At 47.5% G+C, this 25,497-nt stretch overlaps 1 protein-coding gene across 2 annotated transcripts; it reads right to left on the bottom strand.

Annotated features, from left to right (window-relative positions):
• Window positions 1–750: 750 nt before the first annotated feature.
• Window positions 751–24,307, bottom strand: CDC42EP3 (CDC42 effector protein 3). Of its 2 annotated transcripts, none has more exons than XM_045054686.1 (2): window positions 24,283–24,307; window positions 751–2,763 (listed from the first exon to the last, which is right to left on the bottom strand). In XM_045054686.1, the coding sequence occupies exon 2, from the start codon at window positions 2,528–2,530 to the stop codon at window positions 1,766–1,768; it is 765 nt and encodes a 254-aa protein (XP_044910621.1). In that variant the 5' UTR covers window positions 2,531–2,763; window positions 24,283–24,307; the 3' UTR covers window positions 751–1,765. The 2 variants fall into 2 exon arrangements, with proteins under 2 accessions (XP_044910621.1, XP_003984366.1); XM_003984317.6 differs by lacking the exon at window positions 24,283–24,307 and adding an exon at window positions 23,591–23,724.
• Between the last annotated feature and the right edge of the window lie 1,190 nt (window positions 24,308–25,497).

Here is a 25,497-nt window from a genome sequence, read left to right as displayed (position 1 = left end):
AAGGAGAAATGAAAGTTATGATGTGCAAGTGTTTGACTTTGAAGGGGGAGGAGGGTGCTGACAGCAGGGCAGGAATCGCTGTGTACATTTCCTGTTCCCGTTCCTTAACTGACATCCTCAGGCATCTCTCCTCCTTGGTGTGGGGGTGGGGGGAGAGAGAGGCGTGTTCTCTACTGCCCTCTTTTTAGCCTCCTTAATCTTGTTTATATGGCACCTGCAGCAAGGAAACATCTGTCCAACAAGGATGAGATTGGGGTTACAAGAGTTTGCCATAGTGTGTTAAAGTAAGAGATGCACAGAAATGAATTTTGAGAAGCTGGCATCGATTGACCTAAAAAGTTCTGAGGGGCCCCTGGGTGGCTCCGTGGGTTGAGCGTCTGACTTCAGCTCAGGTCATGATCTCGTGGTTTGTGAGTGCGAGCCCCCCGCGAGACCTGCTGCTGTCAGCCTGTCAGTGCAGAGGCTGCCTTGGATCCTCTGTCCCACTCTCTCTGCTCCTCCCCGACTGACACTGTCCCCAAAATATTTTTAAAAATTCTGATCTCGCTCGTTTCTCCTAAAATTGAGGGGTGCTGTTTCTGGAATCTCAAAGCTTTGGGAAATAATCAAAATTGCAGAGTGGATGGAAATCACCTCATACCTTATTTTAAAGGCTCACATATACTTCAGAGAAGCAATTTTTCTGGTCCTGGACTTAAGGAAAATATTATTATTCTCTTATGTTTTTATTTATTACTATAAACAAGCAACTTCATTTTAACATTTACTCTTTATTGTGTTGCATGAAGTACCTATGTAATGCAAGTATGTACTGTACTAAAATACCTATATTTCCAAATAACATTATATGGTGTAGCCCACAGTCTCTGCAGAAGCATCTTGAGTAACCTGTGCCTTTATACTTTACAATCCATTGTTGGTTGCTGTGAAAAGTATGATTAACAGATGAAGAAAAAGAGATAAAGCTAAATATGAATACACTTTTCCAAACATATACATACGCAGCTTACAATGGGACCCCAAATGGAAACAAGTCAAATGACAACATTTGATGTGATATCTATAAAATGTAGACTCTGCAATAAAAAGCCAAAGGCACATAAAAATATATTTTAACTTTAAAAATAACTTAGTTACAGTAATACTTTGCTTGTGTCTTACCAACATGTAGCGGACAGTCAAAATTTCGCGATATAGATATAGTATATAGGGATATATAAGAGCTACAAGAAAATCCCCCAAACCCATAAAGTTGTTCAAATGTGAAAACAGAGAATAGTTTTAACACTGAAGAATTTGCTATGGCGAGCCCAAATGATGTAATATAGAAAAGAGTCTAGAAAAAAGGCTTAGGTGTTAAATAAACTTTGACTTCTTCTTGCCCAGGAAATGCTAGAGTACTGTGAAGTTCTTTAATGTGACTTGTGCAGCCCTTCGAGCTAGTGCCAATCTTGGCCAGGCCAGATTTCTTAGCGTGTCTGGAAGCAAAAAAACGTGAGCTGAACGTCAGCAATACCCACCGAAAAAAAATGGGTTCTGACTGACTCACTTCCTTTTCGCCAGGACAGTTTTTGTCGTTATTGTTTTGTTTTTGCAAACAGGGCATAACAGGTACAAAAAATACTTTGTAGGAACATTATTTTAGAAAACCTATCACACAGTGGCAAACATAGCCAGTGAAGCTCTTCTCTCCGACTGTGGTTGGTTTAGTTCTTATTTTTTGATGATACCTTTTACCCCCGAGGACAAGAGCTGGTGGTGTCTGTTACTTATTTTTATCCATGACATTCAGCACCTCATCCAAAAACGAGGGCCCCAGATCGAGCTGCAGGGAGAGGAGGGACCCCGTGAGATCAGAGAGGGACTCCTCTGATTTAGTCTTGTCTTTGACGAGCTCGCACGGGGCAGGCTGGTCATACATGTCCTCGGCCGGCCAGTCGGGGTACTGTTCGGAGAGGCTGGAGGAGTGGCTGTCCCTGCCCTGGCTGGACTGCGACGCGGACCCACTGGAGCCCCACGACACGTCTCCCTGGTGGCCTGTCCCGTTCTCCAACAGACTGCTCTTCTCCGGGGCCTTCTCCTCCACGACGGGCTCACAGCTAAGCCGGGGCAGCTTGGCCGGCCCGAAGGACTCCTGCTTGGAATTAAACGTCACCGGTGACAGTAAGGGCAGCATGAGCGCCTGGGAGCCTCCGATGGTCGGGAGGGAGATGGCGTTTTTGAGCACTGGGGAGGGCGTTTCTGTGAACATGGAGTCGGACGTGCTGTTGGCCCGGAAGAACTCGCCATGCCCGGGCAGCTGGCCCATGCGGGCCTTCTCCTGGTTTCCAGGCAAAAGCTCGTAGTTCCCCTGGAGGAAAGAAATATCTCCAAAGACGTCGTGCTGGCCCTCTTTGCCGATGTGAATGGTGTGGCGAAAGTCTCCCAGAGGAGGACTAATCATGTCGGGGGACAGGATGTCCCTCAGTTTAAATTTCTTTCCTTTCTTGTTATTGGCAGCTTTCAGGTAAATTGGGGTCTTGGCGGGCATTTTGGAGTTGGAGAAGGTCTACTTTGCAAAAGGGAAGAGGGCCACTTTCTTCGCTGATGTTAAGCTCTGAATATCCTTTCTGATAGGATCTGTCACATCATTTTTCTCAAGGAGCTTCTAGAAGTGGCTCTGAAATGAGACTGGGTTGAAAAGGCCTTCCTAAGGTCACAGCCAAGTGGGGCGTCCTGGAGAGCCAGTTACATCATCCAACCCATCCCACGGCGGGGAGAAACCTGGAAAGGAAACCAAAGCAGGTTATAGTCAGCTGACCCTTTAGGGTTCACTGGGCCTGCCTCTTTCTCAAGAGCCTGTGAATAAAGGCAGGACCAGTTCCCATCTAAAGCCAAACTCTATTTTTTCCCTCCATCAAGTAGGATAAGAACTCTAATCTTAGGGTCTTTTACTAAGGGTCTACTAATCTTGGTCTTATTTCCGGGGGAAAAAAAAAGAGGAAAGAAAGAGATGAAAAAAACTCATACCTATGACATCAGTACTTTCTAAACATGGTCATGGACACAATTTTCTGCACATGCCTAAGATTTTTAGATTTTTCTCTATTATAAGAATTGCTGTCAGCACATGACCAGAGTGATTTCAGCTCCTTAGATACAAAGTAGATTTGCTTTAAAATGTTTTCCCTTTTGTTTGATAATATTTTGTTGCTGAGTTCTGTATCTAAATAAAACTCATGCAATGCAGCAAATAGTCCTATAAGGAAAGGGGTTGGAAATACCATTTACTAAGTGACAGCGGCTATTATGTGTCAGTGGCCAACAAAATCTTAGCAAAATCTAGTCGCACAAATGAGAAAATAGGGATTCAGGAGTCACAAAATAAATCACCCTTTGTCAAGAACATACAGTCAGTTCATGACAGAGCCGGAGCTGGGATCGAGGTGTGGCACAGAAAACTGGGCTGTCAAGGCTTTCAGGTCTTGGAGACATTCTGAGATAGAAGGAAAAGAAGAAAACTGATTCTTTTCAAACAAAAAACAGTGTGATCATCTACAACTGGCTGGGTCTTGGAAATACTTTTGGAACACTTCCTGATAAAGTTTGTGTCCTCTCCCTGTGGTAGATGGCACCCCCAGGTAACCCCCATGATGTGCCTCCTGGTGTTAACACCTGTGTGGGCACAACCTGGGACTTGCTTCTAAACTACAGAATGTGGCAAAGGTGATGGGATGTCACCCCGTGGTTAGGTTACACGGTAAAAGAGTCCATCTTAGCAGACTGGAGAAAGGTGCCTTTCACTGGCTTTGAAAAAGTAACCCGCTGTGCTGAGGGAGGGCCCGTGGAGATGAATTCTGCCAACAACCTGAGGGAACCGGAAGTAGATACCCCCACCCCGGTTGAGCCTCTGATGAGAGCAAAGCCCCCTGGCATCTGTCTCCCAGCCTGATGAGACCCTGGAGCTAAGCCCTGCCTGGGCTCCCAACTGACAAAAACTGTGGGACAATAACTTAGGTGGTGTTGTAAGCCACAAAGTTTCTGGTAGTGTGTTACCAGCATAGAAAATGCACACGCCCTCCCTGCACATGCAACTTAACACAATGGGAAGTGCTAAGCCAGGAGGTGTGGGGCTCTGGGTTCTCATCTTACAGATGAGAAACTCTTCATCTCTTAAAAATAAATCCTCTGACTCTTCGGTCCCATCAGCTGACGTGAAGAAGTTAAAAACCTTTCCCACTGCGGGAATTCCTGAAATGCTCTGCTGAGACCTCTCCCATCGGGCTCTCCTCCCCACTGGCAGAGGAGCAAATAAATAAATAAATATCCAAGAGCTGAGTTGGATGGTGGCTTGAAGAGAGCCAGCCACATTTGCTTTGAAGCAGCTGGAGGCTGTACGCATAAAAAATTTGAGTTCATTTCCCCGTGGCAGGTGGAAAGAACCGTGCTCTGGCACCCAGTGGCAAGGCACCAACAAGCTCCGTTTGGGAAGTGGCTTGCACCCAGACTGGACAAGGCAGGGACCGATGATAAGCTGGAGAGGCCCACCCCGCCCTGGCTTCGTGCGTGGGAAGGTGGTCCACGCAGCACAAGAGGGTTTGCACCTCGAGTGAGCCGACCTTGAAGCTGCCACCTAGGACCTCACACTCAGCATCTCTCCCTTTCGTCCCAAGTAAGGACCTGGTTCAAACCTCCCCAAAGTGCTGCTGCTGTGGCCACACAGAGACACCCCCTGGTTCTGCTTCCCACTTGAGGTTAGGATCGCATGGAAACACTGTTACTAATGGAGATGCGCCTAAGAAGCCAGGCTGGTGGGTCCAGATGTTCTCTCGGCTTTGACACTAATTTGGGTCTGGGGGCAGTAGCAAATGTCACAACTCCAAAGCCTTGGATCCCAATGGCAGGACTTCCTCCCTCCGTAAGTGCACGACAGCCTGGGGCCCCTGCCACTCAGGGGTAGCTGGCGTTGCCTTCCCGCACCTCTGGGCACAGCGTGGCAGATGGTGGCCTGCGGGAGCCGCCAGGGCACCGGGCCCCCAGGAGGTGGGAGGCAGCCCCGAGGGACAGCTGCCCACCGGAGCGGTGTCCACGACACACACGGCCAGGAGCACAGCTGCCAGGGAAAGATACAGCATGTCCACCGCCAACTCAGGGGCAAGTGAGGGCTGCCCGTGGTCAGCTGGTGGAGCCAGGCTTACGCGAGGCCAGAAACCGGGGCAGGGCACTTCAAATCAGGCAGAAAAGGAAAAATGCCACGAGGATGCAGCCAGAGAACAGTTCCCTGCCCTGCTGACCGGATCACTCACAATCGCCCTTCACTTGAACAGCGCCTGGCTGCGCTGGGGAGAGAAGGGAGAGGAAACGTTTGCCCCCGGAAGGCTCAGGGGAAGAACGCTCTGCCCTCAGTCCCTGCAGGCCACGGCCACAGCCACGGCCACAGGCACTGCAGGCCCTTCGCCAGAGGCCAGCTCAGACTGGTAGAAGCTGGGTTTTACATCAGGGTCACAGACACAAAGGTGGGAAGGAAGGGACAAAAAATAGAAAAAAAGGAAGAAAAGGCTTGGTGAGTGAAGGTTAGATAAGCTGCAGGCAGTGAGCCTGGAGCGGAAGAGAAGATACATTTTTCTTTCTATAAATATTTACATAGTGTTTATTGTGTGACAGGGATGTAGGCTTCTAGAGCTTTGCAAACAATTTGTATTGAATTTCTACTATGTACCAGTGCTCTGAGCTCCCATAGATTGGAAGTTGGTTTTTTTTGTTTTGTTTTTTTTTTTTAAGGAATTTTGGACAAAAATGTCTTTTTAACTTTAGGTGAGCTGCTATTTGCAATGTAATGTTAGAGAAACAGAGCTCTAATCCCATCCCTTTATCTTATCTTTCTTTTTCAGCTCAGGGGCAACCATGCTTGATCTAATAATGAGGATTTCTTACACTGGCTGCTTCCTCCCCTCCTTTTTGGATATCCTGGGCTCCCTGGCTTATCAGCCAACATACATCAGTGTCCCTTTCCCTTCCTGGCCTGACTATTCTTTCCACACCTTCTCTGTCATTGCTAATGCAGAAATCTAACGGGCACAGTTTCTTAGCTGTTAACAAAAGAGCTGGTCCCGGGGAGGGTATGTGCATGCTCCCGGGAACCATCAACACTAAATATTACTGAGAGCATCTCTATGTTCTGGGCACTGTGCCAACCTTGGATATGTACCAGCTCACCCACAAGAACCCATGAGGCTGCTACTGTTAATATCCCCATTTTATAAATGATGCACTGAGGTCCAGACAATGAGTCTTGAGTCCCCTCTGCCAAGGCTACGTGGCTATGAAGGCACTAACCCAAGTCGCCAGGCTCCAGAGTTTAAGGTCCTGTCTCTTAATAATCACATTCGCTGGAAATTCAGTCAGCTCCCAAATTATGAAGGAGGTGCATCCCAAAGCCTCTTTAAGATACAAATATGTGATAACACACTGGGCTGATGAGGGTGGGGTCAGGCCTTGCATATACCAATGGTGAAAGCACGAAACAGATCCCACCTCATTGGAAGCTGGTTGCCTTTGACACCAGAATTCCACTTACAGAGATTTACCCAACTTGCACACAGGGGAAATAATACATGTACCAGATTATCAAATCCAGGAAGATGCAACAGTCTGGAGTTGGAAACAACCTAATTGTCCACCGATAAAGGACCGGTTAAATAAATTAAGGTATCATCAATTACAAATGAATATCATACGGGTCTTATGAAGGATTCAACAGTTCTTCGCTGATACAGAAAGAGCTCAAAGATATCTATCTTTACAGGGAAAAAAAGATAGGTGCAGAAGTATATAGATACACTTGCATTGGCTTGTGTGTCTGTAAAATATCTCTGGGAGCACACACAAGAAACTAATCATGGTGACTGCCCACAGAGAGGGGTGGACAGGATAGGGCAAGGGTGGGAGAGAAACTTCTCACTGTATATCCTTGTATGATTTTGGGTTTTCGAACCACCTGAATGAATTAGCCATTAGCTATTTAAAAAAAAAAAAAGAAAAGAAAAGAAAGGGCTGCTTAAGCTTCAGGCTGCACCTCGGAGCGAATTTTATACAAAGGTCCTGAAAAGTCTACTCAACCTGTTACTGGATCATAATGTAAACATGTCTGTGGCGGTTGTGTTCAAAAGCCAAAATGTAAGGTGGTGGCCTGTGGGTATATGAAGACCTCAGAAGAGGGCTGACCTTGTCTCGCCGGAGCATGGCCAAGGGACAGATCGCCTCTTCCTGTGTTACTTTGCAGAATGGAAAAGATCTCCTAAGAGAAGGGTTTTTAGTCACAAAGACATGAGAAAAGGCAAGAGGCATAAGTGTCCACGTGGAGGGAAGCACAGACAAGAGGAGGCACTGGGGCTTGGGCGTGCAGCTCCTGTTCAGGCGGTGGCTAGTGGCACGGGCCATGCTCTAGAACGGGATGGTCCCTAACACTCAACACGAAATCCTGTCCCTGGCTCACTGCTTGCAGAAAAGGAGACCTGGGCTCCAAGAGGCTGCTGGCAGCTGACAGATGAGGCAGGAGGCAGAGGGAGGATGAATCCCAGTGGGAGAGCCTGAATCAGGCAGCACCCAAGAGGCTTTGCCCTCTGCCCAGAAGGAAGTGGGATTACTTGCCGTAGGATGGAGTGGGGAGAGGATATGAGCTACACAACTGGTCCAGATATGAGCTACACAACCAGAATCGGTGAGCAGCCCTCTGGGTGTTCTATAGGTCAAATGAAGAGAATTGTTAGCCTTTTACTATCAGTCAAGACTCTACCATCCATCATAAACACTTAGTACTGAACCACCCAAAGGATGCTGCCCGTCCACACTCGGGGGCTCTCCTGGCCTTCCTGCTTTCTTGTGTTGCCATGATACCTCTGTTCTGTCTTCCTCAAATCCAAAGACAGAAAGTCAGAGAGTAAGAAGGCAGGAAGACAAGAAAAAGAGAGGAAGACAGACAGAAATCTTCCCATGTATAGGCCTTTTCTCAGAAACCCTCCTCTTGACCCTGAAATCTGAACTCTCCATGAGGGCTAATCCTTTTCTCTCTCTTCTTGGATCACTGTTTGCTGCTCTTTCCCCCCTTCGATGACACTGGAGAGCATATTTATCTGGGAAATTAGATCCCTTAGAAAACAAAGGTCCCAGTCCTGGGGCACTGAGGAGAGGTTAGATTTGCCAACAAAGGGGGTCAACATCCCAGTCAGCTGCTTGTCACCCTCTATCAAGGTGAGAGAGAATGTCTGGCAGATGCGGGGACATGGGTCCAGCTGCAAATGCACAGGCCCCCACTTACAGGAATCTGGGAGAAGCTCAAGCATTCCAGGACACAGAAGGACTCAAGGGGAAGTTAAAGTCATGGTTTTGATAAGAATGGCAGAGTATCGGGGCCATCCTTCCTGCACCAAGCTGGCCAATTCCATTTTCTGGTGACTGAATGAAGCATGAGTGACAGTGTTAATAAGAGAAATCATCACTGCTACGACAATAATTCAATGAAGAAAAAACTAAAGCAGCCCTTTGATTCATTTCCTTACCATCCTTTTGGTAAACAGAATGATGCCAAAAAGACCAAAGCAGGGCAGTGGCCAGCGGGGCGGGGAACAGGGGGTTCTTAAGAAGTGACACACAAAAAAATCAGTTCTTGAATCACTTAAGAGCTGACAGGACTGGCAATTCATCCGAAAAGAACAAAGAGGTTTAGATTCTTTAAATTCCATTTATTTTAAGAAAGGAATGTTTGGTTGGTCTACTAATTATTTTTAGAGTAATTCTTAGTGGAGAAAGAGAGCAAACACGTGCTTGCATCCTGCAAAATAGGTTGTGACGTTAATTTAAAACACACATGTAAAAAGACAGGGGCAGGTGGGGGGTGGGGACATCATCCTGAGGGACCTCCAGGCTTTTCCTTTCTTCTACTTTCGGGAAGTGAGCATGTACCGGACTTCCCCTTTCTTGCTTGGTTGTCACATCCTCCAAGGACATCCTACCTTCTCATCACTTTTCACTTTGCCTCCCTTTTTCCTAACATCCAGACACAGCGCTGTCGCACCACCTGGGCCCCAAGCAAAAATGTGACATGTTCCTCCTTCAAATCTGAACCATCAGTCCCAGGGAAGGAGGATGTTGACTCAGTCAAGAACCTCTCCACCCCCCCCAACCATCTTCGGGGTATTTCTCTCCACAGCGATAAGCCCTGAAAAACTGTATTTGATCCTGGACTCCACACTTTGGAAGGGATAAAGGCTACCTGGAACATGTTCCTACATGTTCTGAGGAGTCCCAACTGGGAGACAAAGAACTTGGTCGTGACATGTGAGAAGCCGAAGGGGGGGGAGCGACTGAAAGAAAACTCAGGGCAAGGGAAAACAAATCTTTAGGAATCTCAAGGAGTCATTTAAACTTTAATAGAAAAGGGATTAACTGATTCTCTGAGGCCCTAGAGAAGCTGAGAAGCAGCTACAGGGACACTGGCTTCTCCAAGGGAGAAAGTCTCCAAGGGAGACCCCGGGTGTCTCGTCTCAAAGATGGAAAGGGTGGCTGTGGGATGGGGACAGCGATCAAGGTCTGAGGCTGTCACAGGGAGCAGCCCTGGTCCCAAGCCTCCTCAGTGGTGCATGATGTGTGTTTTGTCTCTGCTCCTTCTGAGTCTCCTACTGGGGAGTATGATCGCGGCCAATTTCCCCATGGCCTCCTGTCACATTCGCCTATGAAAACGCTCACAGACCTTACCTAGAAGACTTTCCATTTGAAGATGGTTGTGTTCTTACTCAAGTTCCAAAGAATTTGAAATTCACAGGAAAAAAAAAATCATAGTATTTGAAATTCCACACTGAACTTCAATCAAAATCCAAGAGGGAAAAAAAAATGTAACCAGAGAATACCCGATAAAGAGATGCTTTTCATATTTTTGGTCTATTTACTCTACCCCTAAAAAGATAAGATGCCTTTTCTATTTTTAGATTCTTACCCTCTCCTACATCATCCAAACCGAGGACATAGCTATATGTGACAAGACAGTGAAACTCCATTCGCTCAGCCCCCAGCTGCCTAGCTTTCATGCACATGAACTTAGCCAGACTGAACAGACTGCATTTTATGGACCCACTCAGAAAGGGTGATACATCTCACCTTCACTTACCTATAAATGGACTTCTCGTTTATGATTCAGCTACAGCTTGCATTTATTTTTCTTTTACGACCTGCTTTGTAGCAACCCACAAATACCATATGGGGGACTCACTGCTCATTTGTGTACACACCTCACATTTATGGGCTCTAATTGTACTAGTTGAAAGATTTTTTAGAAGCAAAACTGGAAGACAGCACATCCACCTCGAGAGTCTGCACTTTTGAAGGCACACCTATTCAACCTGTTAAAATCAGTTACTGGGGAGGACTCAATAGGGACATCGATCCCCAGCAGCTGTAGCAAGGCAAGAGGAGGACGAGGACAGGTTCTCTTGAAATGCCGACTCATTTATCATGACTAGTTTTTTTTTTTTAATTTTTTTATGTTTATTTTTGAGAGGCAGAGAGAGACAGAGCGTGAGTGGGGGAGGGGCAGAGAGAGAGGGAGACACAGAGTCCGAAGCAGGCTCCAGACTGAGCCATCAGCACAAAGCCCCATGCGGGGCTCGAGCTCATGACCTGTGAGATCATGACCTGAGCCGAAGTCGGACGCCCAACCGCCTGAGCCACCCAGGCGCCCCTATCATGACTAGTTTTACATGGGGCACAGACTCAGGGCTAGTCAGGAGGACCAAGGCAGGCACTCTAGAGTTTGGTGGATATGTGAACTGCTTGCATGCTTCCATAACTAATGGATCCCACCTGATCTGCAAAGTTGCGGGGACAGTATCAATACAGAAAGAGAACTTGACCCCAAAGGTTAGGCCCCTTGAATGCTCTACATGGGGTGAAAAGACAGATAGGGGGCCTTCCATGTTATTCTCCCAACCTGCTGGGGTCCTCGATAACCGTTCATTCTCACTGGATGGGCTGAATCATGGCATCTCCAATCATACCAGCACTGGGTATATGTGGAAGCTGGCAGTGGCCATCCCATTCTCCACCCACTTCCAAGGCAGGCTCTCCCGTGTCATTTGTACGTAAATATCTGTACACAAATATTTATCCAGTGAATGAATGAATGTCCCCTCAGACTGGGCCGAGAGCTCTTCTATGGACACATTTGCCTCCCACTACACGTGGCACACAGTGAACATCAAGTTAAGAAGTGTTTAAATCCATAACCCCTGCTACACCTTCCATCATGAAAGAGGAACTGGTTTGCTCCCAGGTTCCACTCCCCAGTCCAAGTCTGCAGGGGCTCCTCAAGGAAGCGGCAAGTTTGAAATGCCTGCTTCTCTAAGGAATTCACACTTATATTAATGGCAAACATCTGAGTGTTTGCTGCGGGCCAGGTAGGTGTTAGAAAACACCTCTCAGGAAGCGATCTTAGATTAAGCCCAACTCTTAGGTCAACCAGCCAAAATATGGAGGAGCTAGGATTTCTGCCACAGCTCGACTCCACAGTCTGGGCTCTTTAATTGCTGCTGGTTGGCTAACGTGAGGACTTGCATGTAAGTGAGTTCAGAATGGAATGTCCTCTGCAGGCTACCTGCCTTGAGTTGTGACAGCACGAAGAAGTGATACACTATGGTCTCAACATCAATGAGAGGCAGAGATCATAACTTAACCTTGCTGGGAAGCAAGAATCAATAAAATGGTCCTAGACACCAACCAAAAGAATTTTCTCAAAGAGGATCTCAAAACGAATTTGACTTTATGCGAAAGAAAAGCCTAAAGATGAAAATTTTGCCGTAAGAAAGCCCCCTGAGTCTCAAGGAGAAAAACAAACATCCTGTTCTTAGAAAAGAGTGTTCACTGTTGTTAATTCTTTCCCAGAGGAAGCACGTGCATGGGGCCATTGACAACAACCACACAGCTTTCACCGGGGACAATGGCTCCCTTCCCTCACTAGTGACACTTCACTTCCCCCCTAACTTTCTGAAACGAAGAACCCTGTGTTCTTTACATGGACTGTTCTCCCACCTGCTTACCATCGACCCTTACTCATAACATCCTCCAAGACCTGCTTTAGTCACTTCCTTCCCAGAGAAATTCTCCAACTCACCTCACATAATCCAGGCTCAGTACTGCATTGGCAGAGGCTTTCTTAGGACTCCTGAAGAGCCTGCATTTGTTATTTTTCTGTTTTGTGATGTTATGCCTGATATCTCCAGATAGGTGGTAAGCTCCATAAAAATAGGTGGGCAAAGGTGCTATGAGTAAGAGCTATTATTGATAAATTATAGTTAGTGGGCCAGATCCAGACCTTGGCCTGTTTGTGTAAATAAAGTTTTATTAGAACACATCTATGCCCATTCACTTATATGTTGTCTACAACTCAGTAGTTCTTAACTGAGGGTGACTTCACACCCCCACATTTGGCAATGCCTGTAGATGTTTTTGATTCTCAGGACTGGGGATGGTGGTGTCACTGGCATTTAGTGAGAGGGGCCATGGATGATGCTGAACATTCTGCAATGCACAGGATAGCCCCCCACAACAATGAATTATCTGGCTCCAATTCTCAGTAGTGTTGGCATTGGGAAACCCTGGGAGAGATGCTTTCACATGACAAGGTCAGAGTTGAGTAGTTGTGACAGACTATGTGGGCCTCTCGGTCTAAAATACTAACTGACCCTTTACAGAAAAAGTTTGAGCCCCTGCCTTAGATATGGCATTTCCACAGGGTTGGATGGTTATTGTCCCTCCCCCAACCTTTCACAATCCCCCTGCAATCACACCCCCACACGTGGCCTCAACTGTCTCCTCTAGTGACAAGAGAAGTGAAAAAATCAAAAGGAAGCTACTAGAAACCTTTTGACATTGCCATAACAATCAAGCCCATGATGAGTGGCTTCTTCTTCTTGGACAGGCCATTGACAAGTTTGTGTCGTTTAGCTTGCATGGGAGCTGGGTGTGGGCCCGAGGTACTCACTTTGCACTCTAGTATCAGTATACAACGATTGGAAATTAAAACAAATAACACACTAAAAAAACACTGCTCCTTCACAGACAGCATTGGTCTTTTCTCCCCCAGTCTTTGAGACTTCACTTGGCTTCCCCCAGGGACTTCCTGTTCAACTCGCCCCACACAAACGTGCCATCTTTCTTTCCCCCTTCCCTGACCTAGCACAGGCCTTCTGTACTTTCCTCTCTCGGTAAATGGCAGGAAGTCCCCCACAAAGTCTCCCTGCCTCATTCTCCGTAACAAGGCCCAGAGCTGTCTCCTCTTATCAACGCCACTGCCTCAGCCTTTTTTTTTTTTTTTTAATCCCTCAGGATCTCTCTCCTGCACAAGCGCATTTGCCCCCCATTGGTCTCCCTGCCTCCAACCTCATCTTGAGTGAGCTGGTGACAATGCCTGAGTAACCTGGTCACTCTCGGTCTTCGATAGCACGCCCACCCTTGTAACCTGGACACAGAATAAGCCATTTGGGTCCTGCCTACCCCTGTGGCTAATAGTTCCCACCAGCGCCCCCAAAGCCTCTTAAACTGAGCCTCGTCTGTACCTTGTTTATTTTTTTTCTAAATGTTTATTTTCAGAGAGCCAGAGAGCAGGAGCAGGGGAGGGGCAGAGAGAGAGGGAGACAGAGAATACCAAGCAGGCTCTGTGCTGTTAGCGCAGAGCCTGACATGGGGCTTGAACTCACCAACTGTAGGATCATGACCTGAGCTGAAATCAAGAGTCAGATGCTTAACCAACTGAGCCACCCAGGCGCCCCTATTGTACCTTGTTTATACTTCAAAGCCACCAATTATCACACTACGCTGCCGTCACTGCTTGTGTCTCCCACTAGGTTGCCTTCTTTTGGGGAGAGACAACTATATTTAATTCACAGCTGGCACTGAATAAATGTTGAATGAAGGGACAAATGAGAAAGTCTGAAAGAGACTGCCTTGTCTTGCTTCCCCTTCAACCCTGCCCTCCTTGTTGAAAATCCAAGATAGAGTCTTTCTATGACTCCTACAGGAAAAAATAAATGAAATCTTTTAACAAAGGAGCTGTGGCCTCTTGTGGCAAAAGCTTTCTTTCATTTTCCCATCTGTAAGGCATTTTAACCTTTCTCTATCCATGCTGGGTAAGAATTTTACAGCCTATCAATGCAAGCCACAGTAATTCTATAGGCTCTTACAGATCTTTGGGATTAAGGCAGAGAATATTTGTTATCGTGCTATTTGAAAGGGAAAGGATGTCAATCCTTGACTGCAATGTGCAAATAGCATCTCAGAGAGACAGGCAAGACTCAAGAATAAATTGACAATACACTCCCCTGAATGCAGACCCACTAGTTATATTTAAGTCAATCTTAAAAGAATGAGGCCCTGGGAGAAACAATGAGCTCGCTCTCCTGACCTTTCCTTTCAAAAGGAAGTGGGTTAAGGGGGAAATTTGGATTATTTGGCCCAAGAGGTACAAAGAAACCTCAAGAAACTATAATGGACATTCTACAGAAAAGGGTTGTTTTGAATATCAATGTGGGACTAGCACAGAGCAGGTACTTAAGAAAAACGCGTATCAAATGAATGAACACTTTGGCAAACAACACAACAGAGCCCTCACTGAGGTTCTAGGCCTTAGGGGAGAAGCTAAAACTTTGAACCAGGCTTGCAGGCTCCTTGGAGAACTCCAGACACACACATATGTGCCAGTTACCTTCCATGTAAATGGAGATAATTACCCCCAACCCGCTTCTCTTAAAGGTGATCGTAAGAGCTGAGTGCTATGCAAACGCAAAGTATCATCTTGACACCAAATGAAAAACCAGAACGTCTGCTGAAACTCAACATGAAGGAGGGGAACCGCTCTAACTGCCAAAATAACCACTTTCATTTTCTCCTTAAATGTTGTCTGTAGTTGTCATCAAAAAAACGGTTCGTGTCCACCCTGTGAACAGTCTCCACAAGTGGAAGGAATTGCCACCTCCAGCTGACTCAGGATAATTCCTTCCTCTGGCACGGGGCTAGCTTCTCCTACAAATGTACAGGCCCCCTTTCTCTCCAGGTGCAATTCTCCCAGGCTTGAAGACAAATGAGACTTCCATGAGCTGGGAAAATTATCGTCAACCGTTATTGGTCAGATGAAGAAAAATTTCAGGGCCTCCAGTTATTTTCTTTAAGTATTTGGCGAGCTGTCAGGTGAGGGCATCTGTAGAGTCCCAAGGAAAGAAGGAGGCATGTGATTAGAGTTCATGGTGAGGCCAGGTGGGGCTGGGTCTGAGGAAGAAGTCTAGAACAACTTGAATTAATCAGTCCGAAGAAGAGGAGAGGCTTTCCTGCTGAGTCTGAGATGCTGTCGGGATTCTAGCAGGGAAGGGAGGGAGTTAGGGTAGATCTCCTCTAGGCGACGCTAACTTAAAGTAGCAGTCTGTGGCAGGTGCCTGTGAGCTGCACAGAGATGATATCACCACAGAGTTGTTAAGATTTATCCTCGGTATTACAGACAAAGCATTTTACGATAGAGATTCCTCACACTGTGTTCCCTGGGACTCCCAGAGTTCAAGGGAGGCACCTGCGGGTCACTGGCGAAGGGAAGAGAGACAGAAAAGTAGGGCCAACATCCCTACCCATTTCCTTCCTCCTCTTCCAAAATCTGTTATTTAATATACTGGGTTTACATTAAGATTTTCTTTCTTTGCTTTAGCTAGGAAAAAAAAAAAAAAAAAGAAAAGTCCGAAAGAGGACTCATGCTTTCTGTCACCCAACTCTTAGGGCCTTGGTTTTATCCTGTCAGAATGAGAGCAGGGCCGAAATTAAGGGCCCTTCCATCTGTGAAATGTTAGGGTCTGTGATTCTACATCTGCAGAAACATCTAGTTTCCAGGGAATTTTTAAGGGGAAAAAACGACACTTTTTAATGAAGTTAATAGAATCAAAATACTTGGGGCGCCTGGGTGGCTCAGTCGGTTAAGCGTCCGACTTCAGCTCGCGGTCCGCAAGTTTGAGCCCCGCGTCGGGCTCTGGACTGATGGCTCAGAGCCTGGAGCCTGCTTCCGATTCTGTGTCTCCCTCTCTTTCTGCCCCTCCCCCGTTCATGCTCTGTCTCTCTCTGTCTCAAAAATAAATAAACGTTAAAAAAAAATAAAAAACAAAACAAAACAAAAAACAAAATACTTGTTACCAGCCTATTAAATGTTCATCATCTTTTCCCATCCTTCCCGGTACCAAATTGAGGGTACAAAGCAGGCCCGTAATTTTCTCTGGGTGCCTCACTTTGCTCCTCTGCGGAGTGGAGATAGGAATAGTGTTTCTTAAGAGGAGACAACACACATGTAACGTGCTTGACCGAGTTCTGTTAGGCAATGAGCTGACAAATCAGTAGAAGAGGCAATTGTTATTAAATATTCCGAGAAACTAGAGCTGGATAAGGAACAAGACAGAAGCCAATGATCAATACGTCCACCAGGATCAGGAAGTCCACGGTTCACACGGTCACGGCCGGAGAGATGCAGGCAAGCAGGAGGAAGCACAATGACCCTTACTCTGCCCAGTACCAGGCTGACACGGGCACTGCCCGGGTGGCACTGAGCCCCCGCAGTGGCACCCGGGCAGGAGGAAGCTTCAGAACAGGCTGCAACTCCCCAGAGGAGACTCAGAGGAGGTTCTGGTGGTGGCTTCCTTCTCAGAGAACCCTGGGTGATCATGACCGTCAGAATCGAAGGATGATGGCGCCTCCCTTTGAATATGAAGGTTCTGTAGCCCAGGAAGGAGTAACTTTACTACCGCAGGATTCGATTTCTTTTTTTTTTTTTTAATGTTTATTTATTTTTGAGAAAGAGAGAAAGAGAACGAGTGTGCACAAGTGGGGAGAGGCAGAGAGAGAGAATCCGAAGCAGGCTGAGCCAGGCACCCCTACTACCGCAGGATTTGAATAAGCTGTTAAGTGCAAATGACTTCTGGCTTGACAACAATGGGAGAAGACTGTGCCACAGGCAGAACCATAGAACAGGCTAGGACTAGACCGTCTGCTTTCCCATCAGGTCCTGTTTGTAAAAGAGATGAAAGCTGACATAAGCTAGGTTCAGTCCCTACTTTCAAGGAGCCGGCAGTCTAACTAGGTAGCCGCAAGGGTCAAAAGATGATCATTCAAACAGTTAAGTGTTACAACACCAAGTACAAGACACTGTGGAAATGCCTCGGGTACAAGCGAGGGAAGAGTGATAGAATGACAGCAGTCTACAGGCAGAAGGGAGCCTGGAAAACGTCTGCTTCTTCTGTGCCCCCATCCCTCCCCTTCCACTGCTTCACAGACGAGGGGGCAGAGTCTACCCAGAGAAGCGCAGGGGTTTGCCTTGTGACACAGCTGGCCAGCCAAGGGCTTACAGCCTCGTCTCCAGCTGTGTTAAAATCGATGTTATAAGTCTGAACTGACCCTTGGCAAAATAAATAAATAAATAAATAAATAAATAAATAAATAAATAAATAAATAAATAAAAGAAACAAAAGGAAAAGAAATCAAATGCATTCTGAAATGGCAAAGCCACATTAAACCAAAAATGCCTTGTTTAGGAAATGGGTGCAGCCTATAATGCATTGGAACAGAACAGGTCTTTTTCAACTAAACACACAGTGATTTATCATTGGCAATGATGTGTCCACAGATATGACCTTCAAGTTGTCACCAGAACATGACAGATTCCCAAATGTGGAAGCTGTCTAAATAGAGGCCTGACTTTGAAGTTCTCTGCCTTCCATGGTGGCTCACACTGCTTTGCTACAGAGCTGCACTGGCCTGTTTTTCAACCCAGGGTTTTCACATTATTAGTAGTAAGACTGGTAGGCTGATAGGTCTCACTGATTCCAGCTCACTGGGTTCTACGGCTAGAGGTTATCTGAAACCACTTAGCACCAAGCGCCTCATCTATGAAACAGAGACCCTGAAGTCAGTTTACGCCTGGGTCAGAGCCAAGACCAGAATCTGTTTTCTCGACTACAGCACCTCTGTGACTGTTTCCATTAGTTTTGTATTATCAAACAGCAGAATGACAGGTGTGTTCACATCTCCCAGTGCGTTCTTGTGGCTCTAATCCTTTGACTCTCTAAAATGTCCTTGGGATCCTTCAGCTCTGTAGGGCAGACTGCAGTGGATGCTCAGCCTCAGGCTTGCTGCTTCCCAGAGTGGGTTGCCTGCCAGACCACTCCTGCCGGTTGCTCTGTGGGCTAATGATTTGAGACTCTGGACACTGTCTCCCTGTGGAGACTCAACGAACACAGTGGCATATTAAATGCTCTGAGAAGTCCTGCAGAAAGGGACCTTAGTCAAACCAGTTTCCCAAAGAATCCTTTTCTGATGCCATTCATATCTCAGGGTGCAAGTTAGGTGGTGTTATGCTAGCTAACTGCAGATGTGTTATCACTGCAACATGGCTTAACAAAGAATCAAAGGCTAGAAGACTAATAGTGACTTTTTCAAACATGCAAACAAAAGCCAAACCCCTGAAAATCAGGTTCTTTCAATTTCATATTTGAGATTCAAGGCTTCTACTATTCATTCACGACTTTAGCCAGCAATAAGGATTAATCAAATACTACTAATTTGGAATTTACCAGCTTTCAAATGCCTCAGTTCGCCTGGCTATTCAGAAACAGTAAACTTTTAAAATATCAGTATCATGATTCATATTTTAAAACTATGGGTTTTCATTTTAAAAATGAAACAAGAGGTACTGTCGAACTAGGCCCCTCATCATGAGACACTGGTGAACTTGGCACTGAGGAAATATATTAAGGCCAAACAAGGCTTTTTTTTTTTTTTTTTAGGAAAGAAAAATACCCTACTATTGCTACATAACTATTTGGCTACTTATATTATTTTGGTTTGTGGGGTGCTGTTTTGTTTTGTAACCATTAAAGGGTGGGGGCAGGAGAAAGGAAGATTCCAAATGGAAGCCGACAGCTTGAAGGCTATTGCTCTTGGTTTTGAGGCAATGTAAGTTACTTTGGGCCATGCTTTCCAGAACCCCTACTTTGGTCTGGGTCCCCCCCTAATCACAATCCCACAAGTCCAAGGCAGTAGAGGCCAGTCAGGCTGATCCAGGGTACCTCTCTTAGGTTTCAAAGGCTTTCTTACTCTGTCCCACCAGAAGCTTATCTGGCAGGGTCCGGGGCAGGTGCAGAACTATAAGGAGGCCTGCCTTCCACCAAGGACAGAACCTTCCTGCCCAGTTTATTGGCGGCTCCTGCCTCTTGCTTAGCTCCTCCCGAAGCAGTGTCATTATGAAATAGGTATTAAATATCCATTGGGTGCCAGAGACTGAAGGGCCACGCACCATTGGGTGCGGACACTGGCCTGAAGGACGGGACCATCCAGACTGCTTACGGAACACTGCAGCCCCTGGTTCTCCTGAACATCAACGAAGGGTTGTGGTCCTCTATAAGCTCCACTCCATCCTTGGTCCCAGAAGTTCCTGGCACCTAGATGTTGCAGGGCCTTTTTTTCTTTCCTCCTTCCTGAGTCCTACATTTTCACATAGCAATAGCAAATCTCTTCATTTATGGTGTAAATTAAATGCTCACGTTAACTCTGGCGGTTTGATTCTGGATCCCCTGCAGGAGAAGACTATGGCCATACCTGTGAGATTAAACTATCTTCAAAAATGAAATAATTCAGGGGCGCCTGGGTGGCGCAGTCGGTTGAGCGCCCGACTTCAGCCAGGTCACGATCTCGCGGTCCGGGAGTTCGAGCCCCGCGTCGGGCTCTGGGCTGATGGCTCAGAGCCTGGAGCCTGTTTCGGATTCTGTGTCTCCCTCTCTCTCTGCCCCTCCCCCGTTCATGCTCGGTCTCTCTCTGTCCCAAAAATAAATAAAAACGTTGAAAAAAAATTAAAAAAAAAAATGAAATAATTCACCCGGTATCCCCCAAGGCTGGCAATTACTACCATTTTCCTTTGAATATAGAGTACTATGAAATGAATTCTCTGCTGGAGGCCAAAACCCCTCAGAAGAGTCAGATTTAATAGCCTTACTGCCACTCCTCCCAGGTGGTGGGGGTGTGGTATTTAGTACAAGGTCAAATAGACTTGAATCCAGACCTGATTCAGCTACTTAGCTGTGTGGCCTTGGCCAAGTTACTAAACCTTTCTGAGGCCGGCCGTGTTCTCATCTTGAAACAATACTCTCTATGTTAAAGAGTAGTTATGAATATTAAATAAGAGAGTATTTATTAAGCACCTGGGAAAAAAATAAAAGCAACAAGGAAGCATCAACCTTTTATTGTACTTACTCTGGATCAGGCACTGTTCTGAGTGAATTACTGTTTTTTTCTTTTTTAAATTCATTTCATCCTCTGAGTAATATTATTATCCCCATTGTATAATTGGTAAGCTGAAGCACACAGGCTAAGTAATTTGCCCAATTACACAAGTATTAAGAGCCAGAGCTAGGCTATGAGCTCTGGCAGCCTGACTCAGAGAGGTTTTTTAACCTCAGGGTTTCCCCCCCATCTCCTTGCCTTTAAGAGGTGCTGACATGCAAGCAAGATTAGCCACTCCTACATGCACATACTGGGTTGTTAAACTGTATATGCATATTTAGGTATGTTCCTTTTGGTGTAATTTTGGGCACGTATAGAACAGGTCTGTCCCCAGCTTCCACACCCGTAAAATGGGGATATTAACAGTTCCTCCTTCATAGAATGATTACTAGAAATAAATGAGTTAACCAGGGTGAAGGGCTGAGAAGACTGCTTGGCATTTCGGACAGGCTCCATGTAGGAAGTGCCTTTATCATCCAAAGTCCTGAACAGCATGATGTTTTAGCAGAATTCTTGGGCTCCAGCACTTGGTAAAGGAGATTTTGTAGCTGGCTCAATCTACTAGTTTCAAATGACTATCCTTGTTCTCTGGCAAACATACTGTATTTAAAAATAGATTGAGGTTCTTATTCAATGAATAGTCGGGTCTACAGGAGTCTGGTTAGAAACAAATTAGGCCAGGCCTAAACGAAATTAGACTGCAAATAAGAATTTTAATAATTAAAAAGAAAACATCAAAACAGTCTTTCTGGAGGGTTTCTTCAGGTTAGGTATTGCACTTCACCCACTGGATACATGCAATGGTTACTGGGCACAGAGCTTGTGAAAAATTTATAGGCTGGTAAGAATCTGTGGGTGATAGGGGCGCCTGGGTGGCGCAGTCGGTTAAGCATCCGACTTCAGCCAGGTCACGATCTCGCAGTCCATGAGTTCGAGCCCCGCGTCAGGCTCTGGGCTGATGGCTCGAAGCCTGGAGCCTGTTTCCGATTCTGTGTCTCCCTCTCTCTCTCTGCCCCTCCCCCGTTCATGCTCTGTCTCTCTCTGTCCCAAAAATAAATAAAAAACGTTGAAAAAAAATTAAAAAAAAAAAAAGAATCTGTGGGTGATATAGGTTAAAACTACCTTATCCCCATTGCTGTTGAATACCATGAACGTTAGAAAAAGGGCAGCTTTTGTGAACATGTTGGACATAAAAAACAAAACACCACGTTAAAGGAAAAGCTGGAGAGAGACAAACCAGCTCATGTGAGCCCATGGCTTTGTATTTATTCCTCTTGCACATTTAAATTTACAATTAAAAAAAAAGTGCAACGCTCCTTACTTTAGCGGTCTTTACATGTTACATTCAGACAGAGAACAGAATTTCACTGCTCAGATTTGGAAGGAAGGGGGGGCTCATCTTATTTCATGTCTGTAGCTGCTGTCACAGCACCACGTTCCAATCATGGAATTCATAATGTAAATCTCTTGCAGATGATACCACTGGAAAACAGAAACTGCCATGGATCCAGAAACACTTCCAAATTTCTGTAAAGTTCTTATCTTCGGGCCCAGAGGCTGGTATTCAGCGTTGTATTCAGTGAGTATGATTGGGAAATCTACATTCTTTGGGAGACTTAATGAAGAACTTTCAACCATCCCTTGACTATCCAAATAGTCGGTTATTTATGCCAGGTGTGACCATGCGAGGCATTTCAAACCTGCCCCGACGTATCTCTTGAGTGTTTAAATCTATTCTGAAAAGGGTTTGTGGCACACACATACTGTCTAGCTTATTTAACTGCCCAGAAGGGCTCGTGCAAATTACAGGTGGTATCAGAGAGAAGACCTCTAGAACTGTCCAGAAAAGAAGAGACGTTGCATTTCTTGATTTTCAGATACAAAAACGATCTTTTCTAAGTTAGAATGTTATAGGAGCCTTTTAGATAGCCTTAGGGATACCCCATCATCAGACTTCATGGTAAGCCTTTTGTCTCCTTGTGATCTTAAGGGGAAGTCTGCAAGACTGGCTTTGCTATTCAAACACGGACATCTGCTGCACTCCAAATTTCTTGTTCTGTTTAAAAAGCAGCACCCCTAAGAAACTCTGGAATACTGTGAGGCCTAAAAGTTGGGGGTGGGGAGGAAATCTTTGTCTCCCTAACACATTCATCAATTCCCTCCCCCTTCCAAGCACCTCCCTCTCCAGAACCCTCTACACCCTCAGCACACATAAGCAGCGACTCCCCCAAATACATCAGGGCTGCAAAGATTCATGTTGCAGTACTCTCCTGACATTCCTATTCCCGCCCTCATTTTAATTCACTCACTTTTTTTTTTTTTTTTTTTTTTTAAACAAAATGTAATTACTTGACTGTCAGCCTGGGCTGCGCTCTGGGGCTTTTACTCTTTTCAACACAGCTGCGCTCCGGGCTTTGATGCTGCTGTCCACGCAGCTTGTCCCAGCCACAGCTTGGCTCTCGGCAATTCAACATTCAAGTGCATATTTATTTTTAAACTGACCTCTCCTAGACTGTACAGTATAAAGGAGGTCCTGCCAAAAAATATGCTACTTTCTATTTATAAGATGAAACACATGCCTCTCGAAGTCGAGAGGGGGATGGAGTACAATAATTCATAACAAAAAAATTACTGGCCAGATCCATTCGTCCTCACGTGTCTGATACTTGTCTGTGTCAAGACAGTTCCAAGGTGGAAAAAAAATCTTGAAAACGCTTCAGCCATTCAGAACCACCGTCAAATAATGATAATAATAATAATAATAATAATAACAATAACAATAATTAAACTGCCAGATCTGCAGGTTGGAGCTCCAGCCACAATGCCCCCTGTCAAGTGAGAGGGTACCCGGCGGATAGTGCCATCGAAGATCTGCACGGGGCACCCATGTGCGGCCCTGGTGCCATTCCACGATGGGAGGGGGGCGGTAGCCATGTGCAGCTTGTTCTGAGATGGAAAAATGGAATACGCGCCCAGAATGGCTGTCAAAATAGCTCGGAGGGTGCAGTGCAGCCGTGCAGCCCCACCCTGAAAAGTGGTGGGCACAAATGGTGGAGCTCTGCGTCTCGATCGTGCCACCCGAACCCCTCCCCGTCTGCTTTACGTCCCCTTTGGCCCCTTGGACCAAGGATAAGGCGATGCTCTCCGTATCCCCGCTCCCTGTGCGTTTCCAAGCCTAGCACCCCGCGCACGCCGGAAGCGGCCACGACCGCGGGTCCCACAGACTCACAGGCAGAGAGGAAGGAGCCCTGGGCAGGCAGCAACTCACCGGCAACCCAGACGATCCCAGCCGCTGCCCCTGGGCGGGACGCCCCGCAGAGACGCCTCCCGAGGGCACACGCAGTCCCAGCCCGTTACCCGCAGATCCAGCCGAGGCGGCCCGCGAGGCACCTCACAGCACTATCCACTCCGAGTGGGCGTAAAGGCGCCCGAGGCCGCGGGTCTCCAGGCTCGGCCCCCGCTCCCGCCCCGCCCCGCCGCTGCGCTCCCGGCAGACTCCGGCCTCAGCGGTGTAGGAAGATGCGAGCCGGACTAAGCCCGCGGCTGCCGGACGCTGAGCCTGAACCTGTGAAGGGCGGGGCCGCGCGGGGCGGGGCCGGCGGCGCAGGGGGCGGGCCGGGGCGGGGCGGAGGGTGCGCGCGGCTCCGAAAGACCCACGCCGCCGCTGTACCTGCGCCGGGGCCCGGAGGAGCGGGAGGGGGTCAGCAGCGGCAGCGCCTGCGGGCCCCGGGAGTACAATGGGCGCCCATTGTTGCCACCCGGGCGCCACCCTTAGGGATGCGGCGTCCCTACGAGGAGCTGCGTAGGGCTCCCTCGGCACAAAGAGAGGTCGCGGGAAGCTAGCGCGAGCTCCCTCAAAGAAGGACTCCCCCCCCCCCCCGGGTGCTAGCGCCTGGGTGCCCGAGGACAAAGGGACTCCGCCCGCACCCTGGACACCTGCACTAAACCTCTTGCGCCCACCTCTCCTCGTCCCAACAAGCCGATCTAGCCGGGCGAAGCTAGGGTGCAGCGGGCGGGTGACTCTCGGGAAAGCGGGGCCACCTGACCGCGCCGACCCTCCCCGGCCGCGGGTCCCCCAGCCACTCGTAGCCCTGGCTGGGGGGAAAGGTCTTGTTTTGTCAGTTTCCAGCTCGCTCCCTTTGGAGCTGCTGCCAAAACCCGGAGAGTGGATTTGGCGTACTGGAGACGCCCGGGGCTGCGGGCTGAGCAAGTGGGCACGCGAACAGCCGACGCTGCAGGTTTTTCCAGTCCAGGGGGAGGTGTTTCCTCTCCTGCGGGGTCCCTAAAGAGACTTGCCTGAGGCTGGAACAGGCGGGTGGCGGCTGCCCCCGACGCGCGACGAGGCGCAAGTGGCGCAGCTGCCGGCCCGGGAGCCTAAAATTCCGCCCTTGGAGGCACCTGCGCCCGCCGGTCATTCCGGCGACCGCCGCGGCACGCCCCGCCCCTCCGCCCGGAGGCCCAGCTTGGACCGGGTTAATTAATTTTCTTAATCCGTCTCCGTCTCTTCCTTCTTGAGTCCTCCGCCTGGGTTAATGAGTAGGCGACAGGAAAGGGCGGCGTTTTCCGGCTGTGAGGTCCCAGCCCGCACGGTCGGCCTGGGGAGGCGGCTGGAACCCCGGGCAGGGGGGGCGTATCGGGCGCTCTGGGCCTGGCCGGGGGCCCTGGGGCGCTCAGGTTGGACGGAAATCCTGGCACAAAGCAGACACCCTGCAGAGGACCTTGACTTTCCAGAGCGCTGTCAGCTTCAGGTCCTCACGGCGAAGCCCCCCGGGTCTGAAACCTTAGAGGATGCACTTTAAGACGGCGTGGTAAACCAGGGCTGACGTTAAGGTGAAGTGAAAAGGAAACGGACGCAACTGCTCTGGAAAGCAAAGGTCTTGGGTGGAGTGGTAAAACCCTAAAAGAAAATAATAGTTGACAGGTCAAATGGCCGTGAGGCTGGAAGTCAAATACAAAGCTCAGCTGAAGTGATGTTAGAAATCTGACCAGCAAAACAGTCCAGGGAGATAAGGGACCCTGCGTTGTTTCTTTTCTTCAAATGACAACTCCTCCAAAGTTTCCTTTGGCAGATACCTGGATTTTACTCCAGATTCCTAAGACTTTTACTCGGGGTTCATATTTCAAAATATATGTTCCATTTGGCACTAATGTATATATTTTATGTATGGATTTATT

The sequence above is a fragment of the Felis catus genome, chromosome A3 (genome assembly GCF_018350175.1).
Source record: "Felis catus isolate Fca126 chromosome A3, F.catus_Fca126_mat1.0, whole genome shotgun sequence".
Taxonomy (NCBI): Eukaryota; Metazoa; Chordata; class Mammalia; order Carnivora; family Felidae; genus Felis; species Felis catus.
The sequence above is the reverse complement of the archived record's forward strand: the minus strand, read 5'-3'. Positions and strand labels throughout refer to the sequence as shown.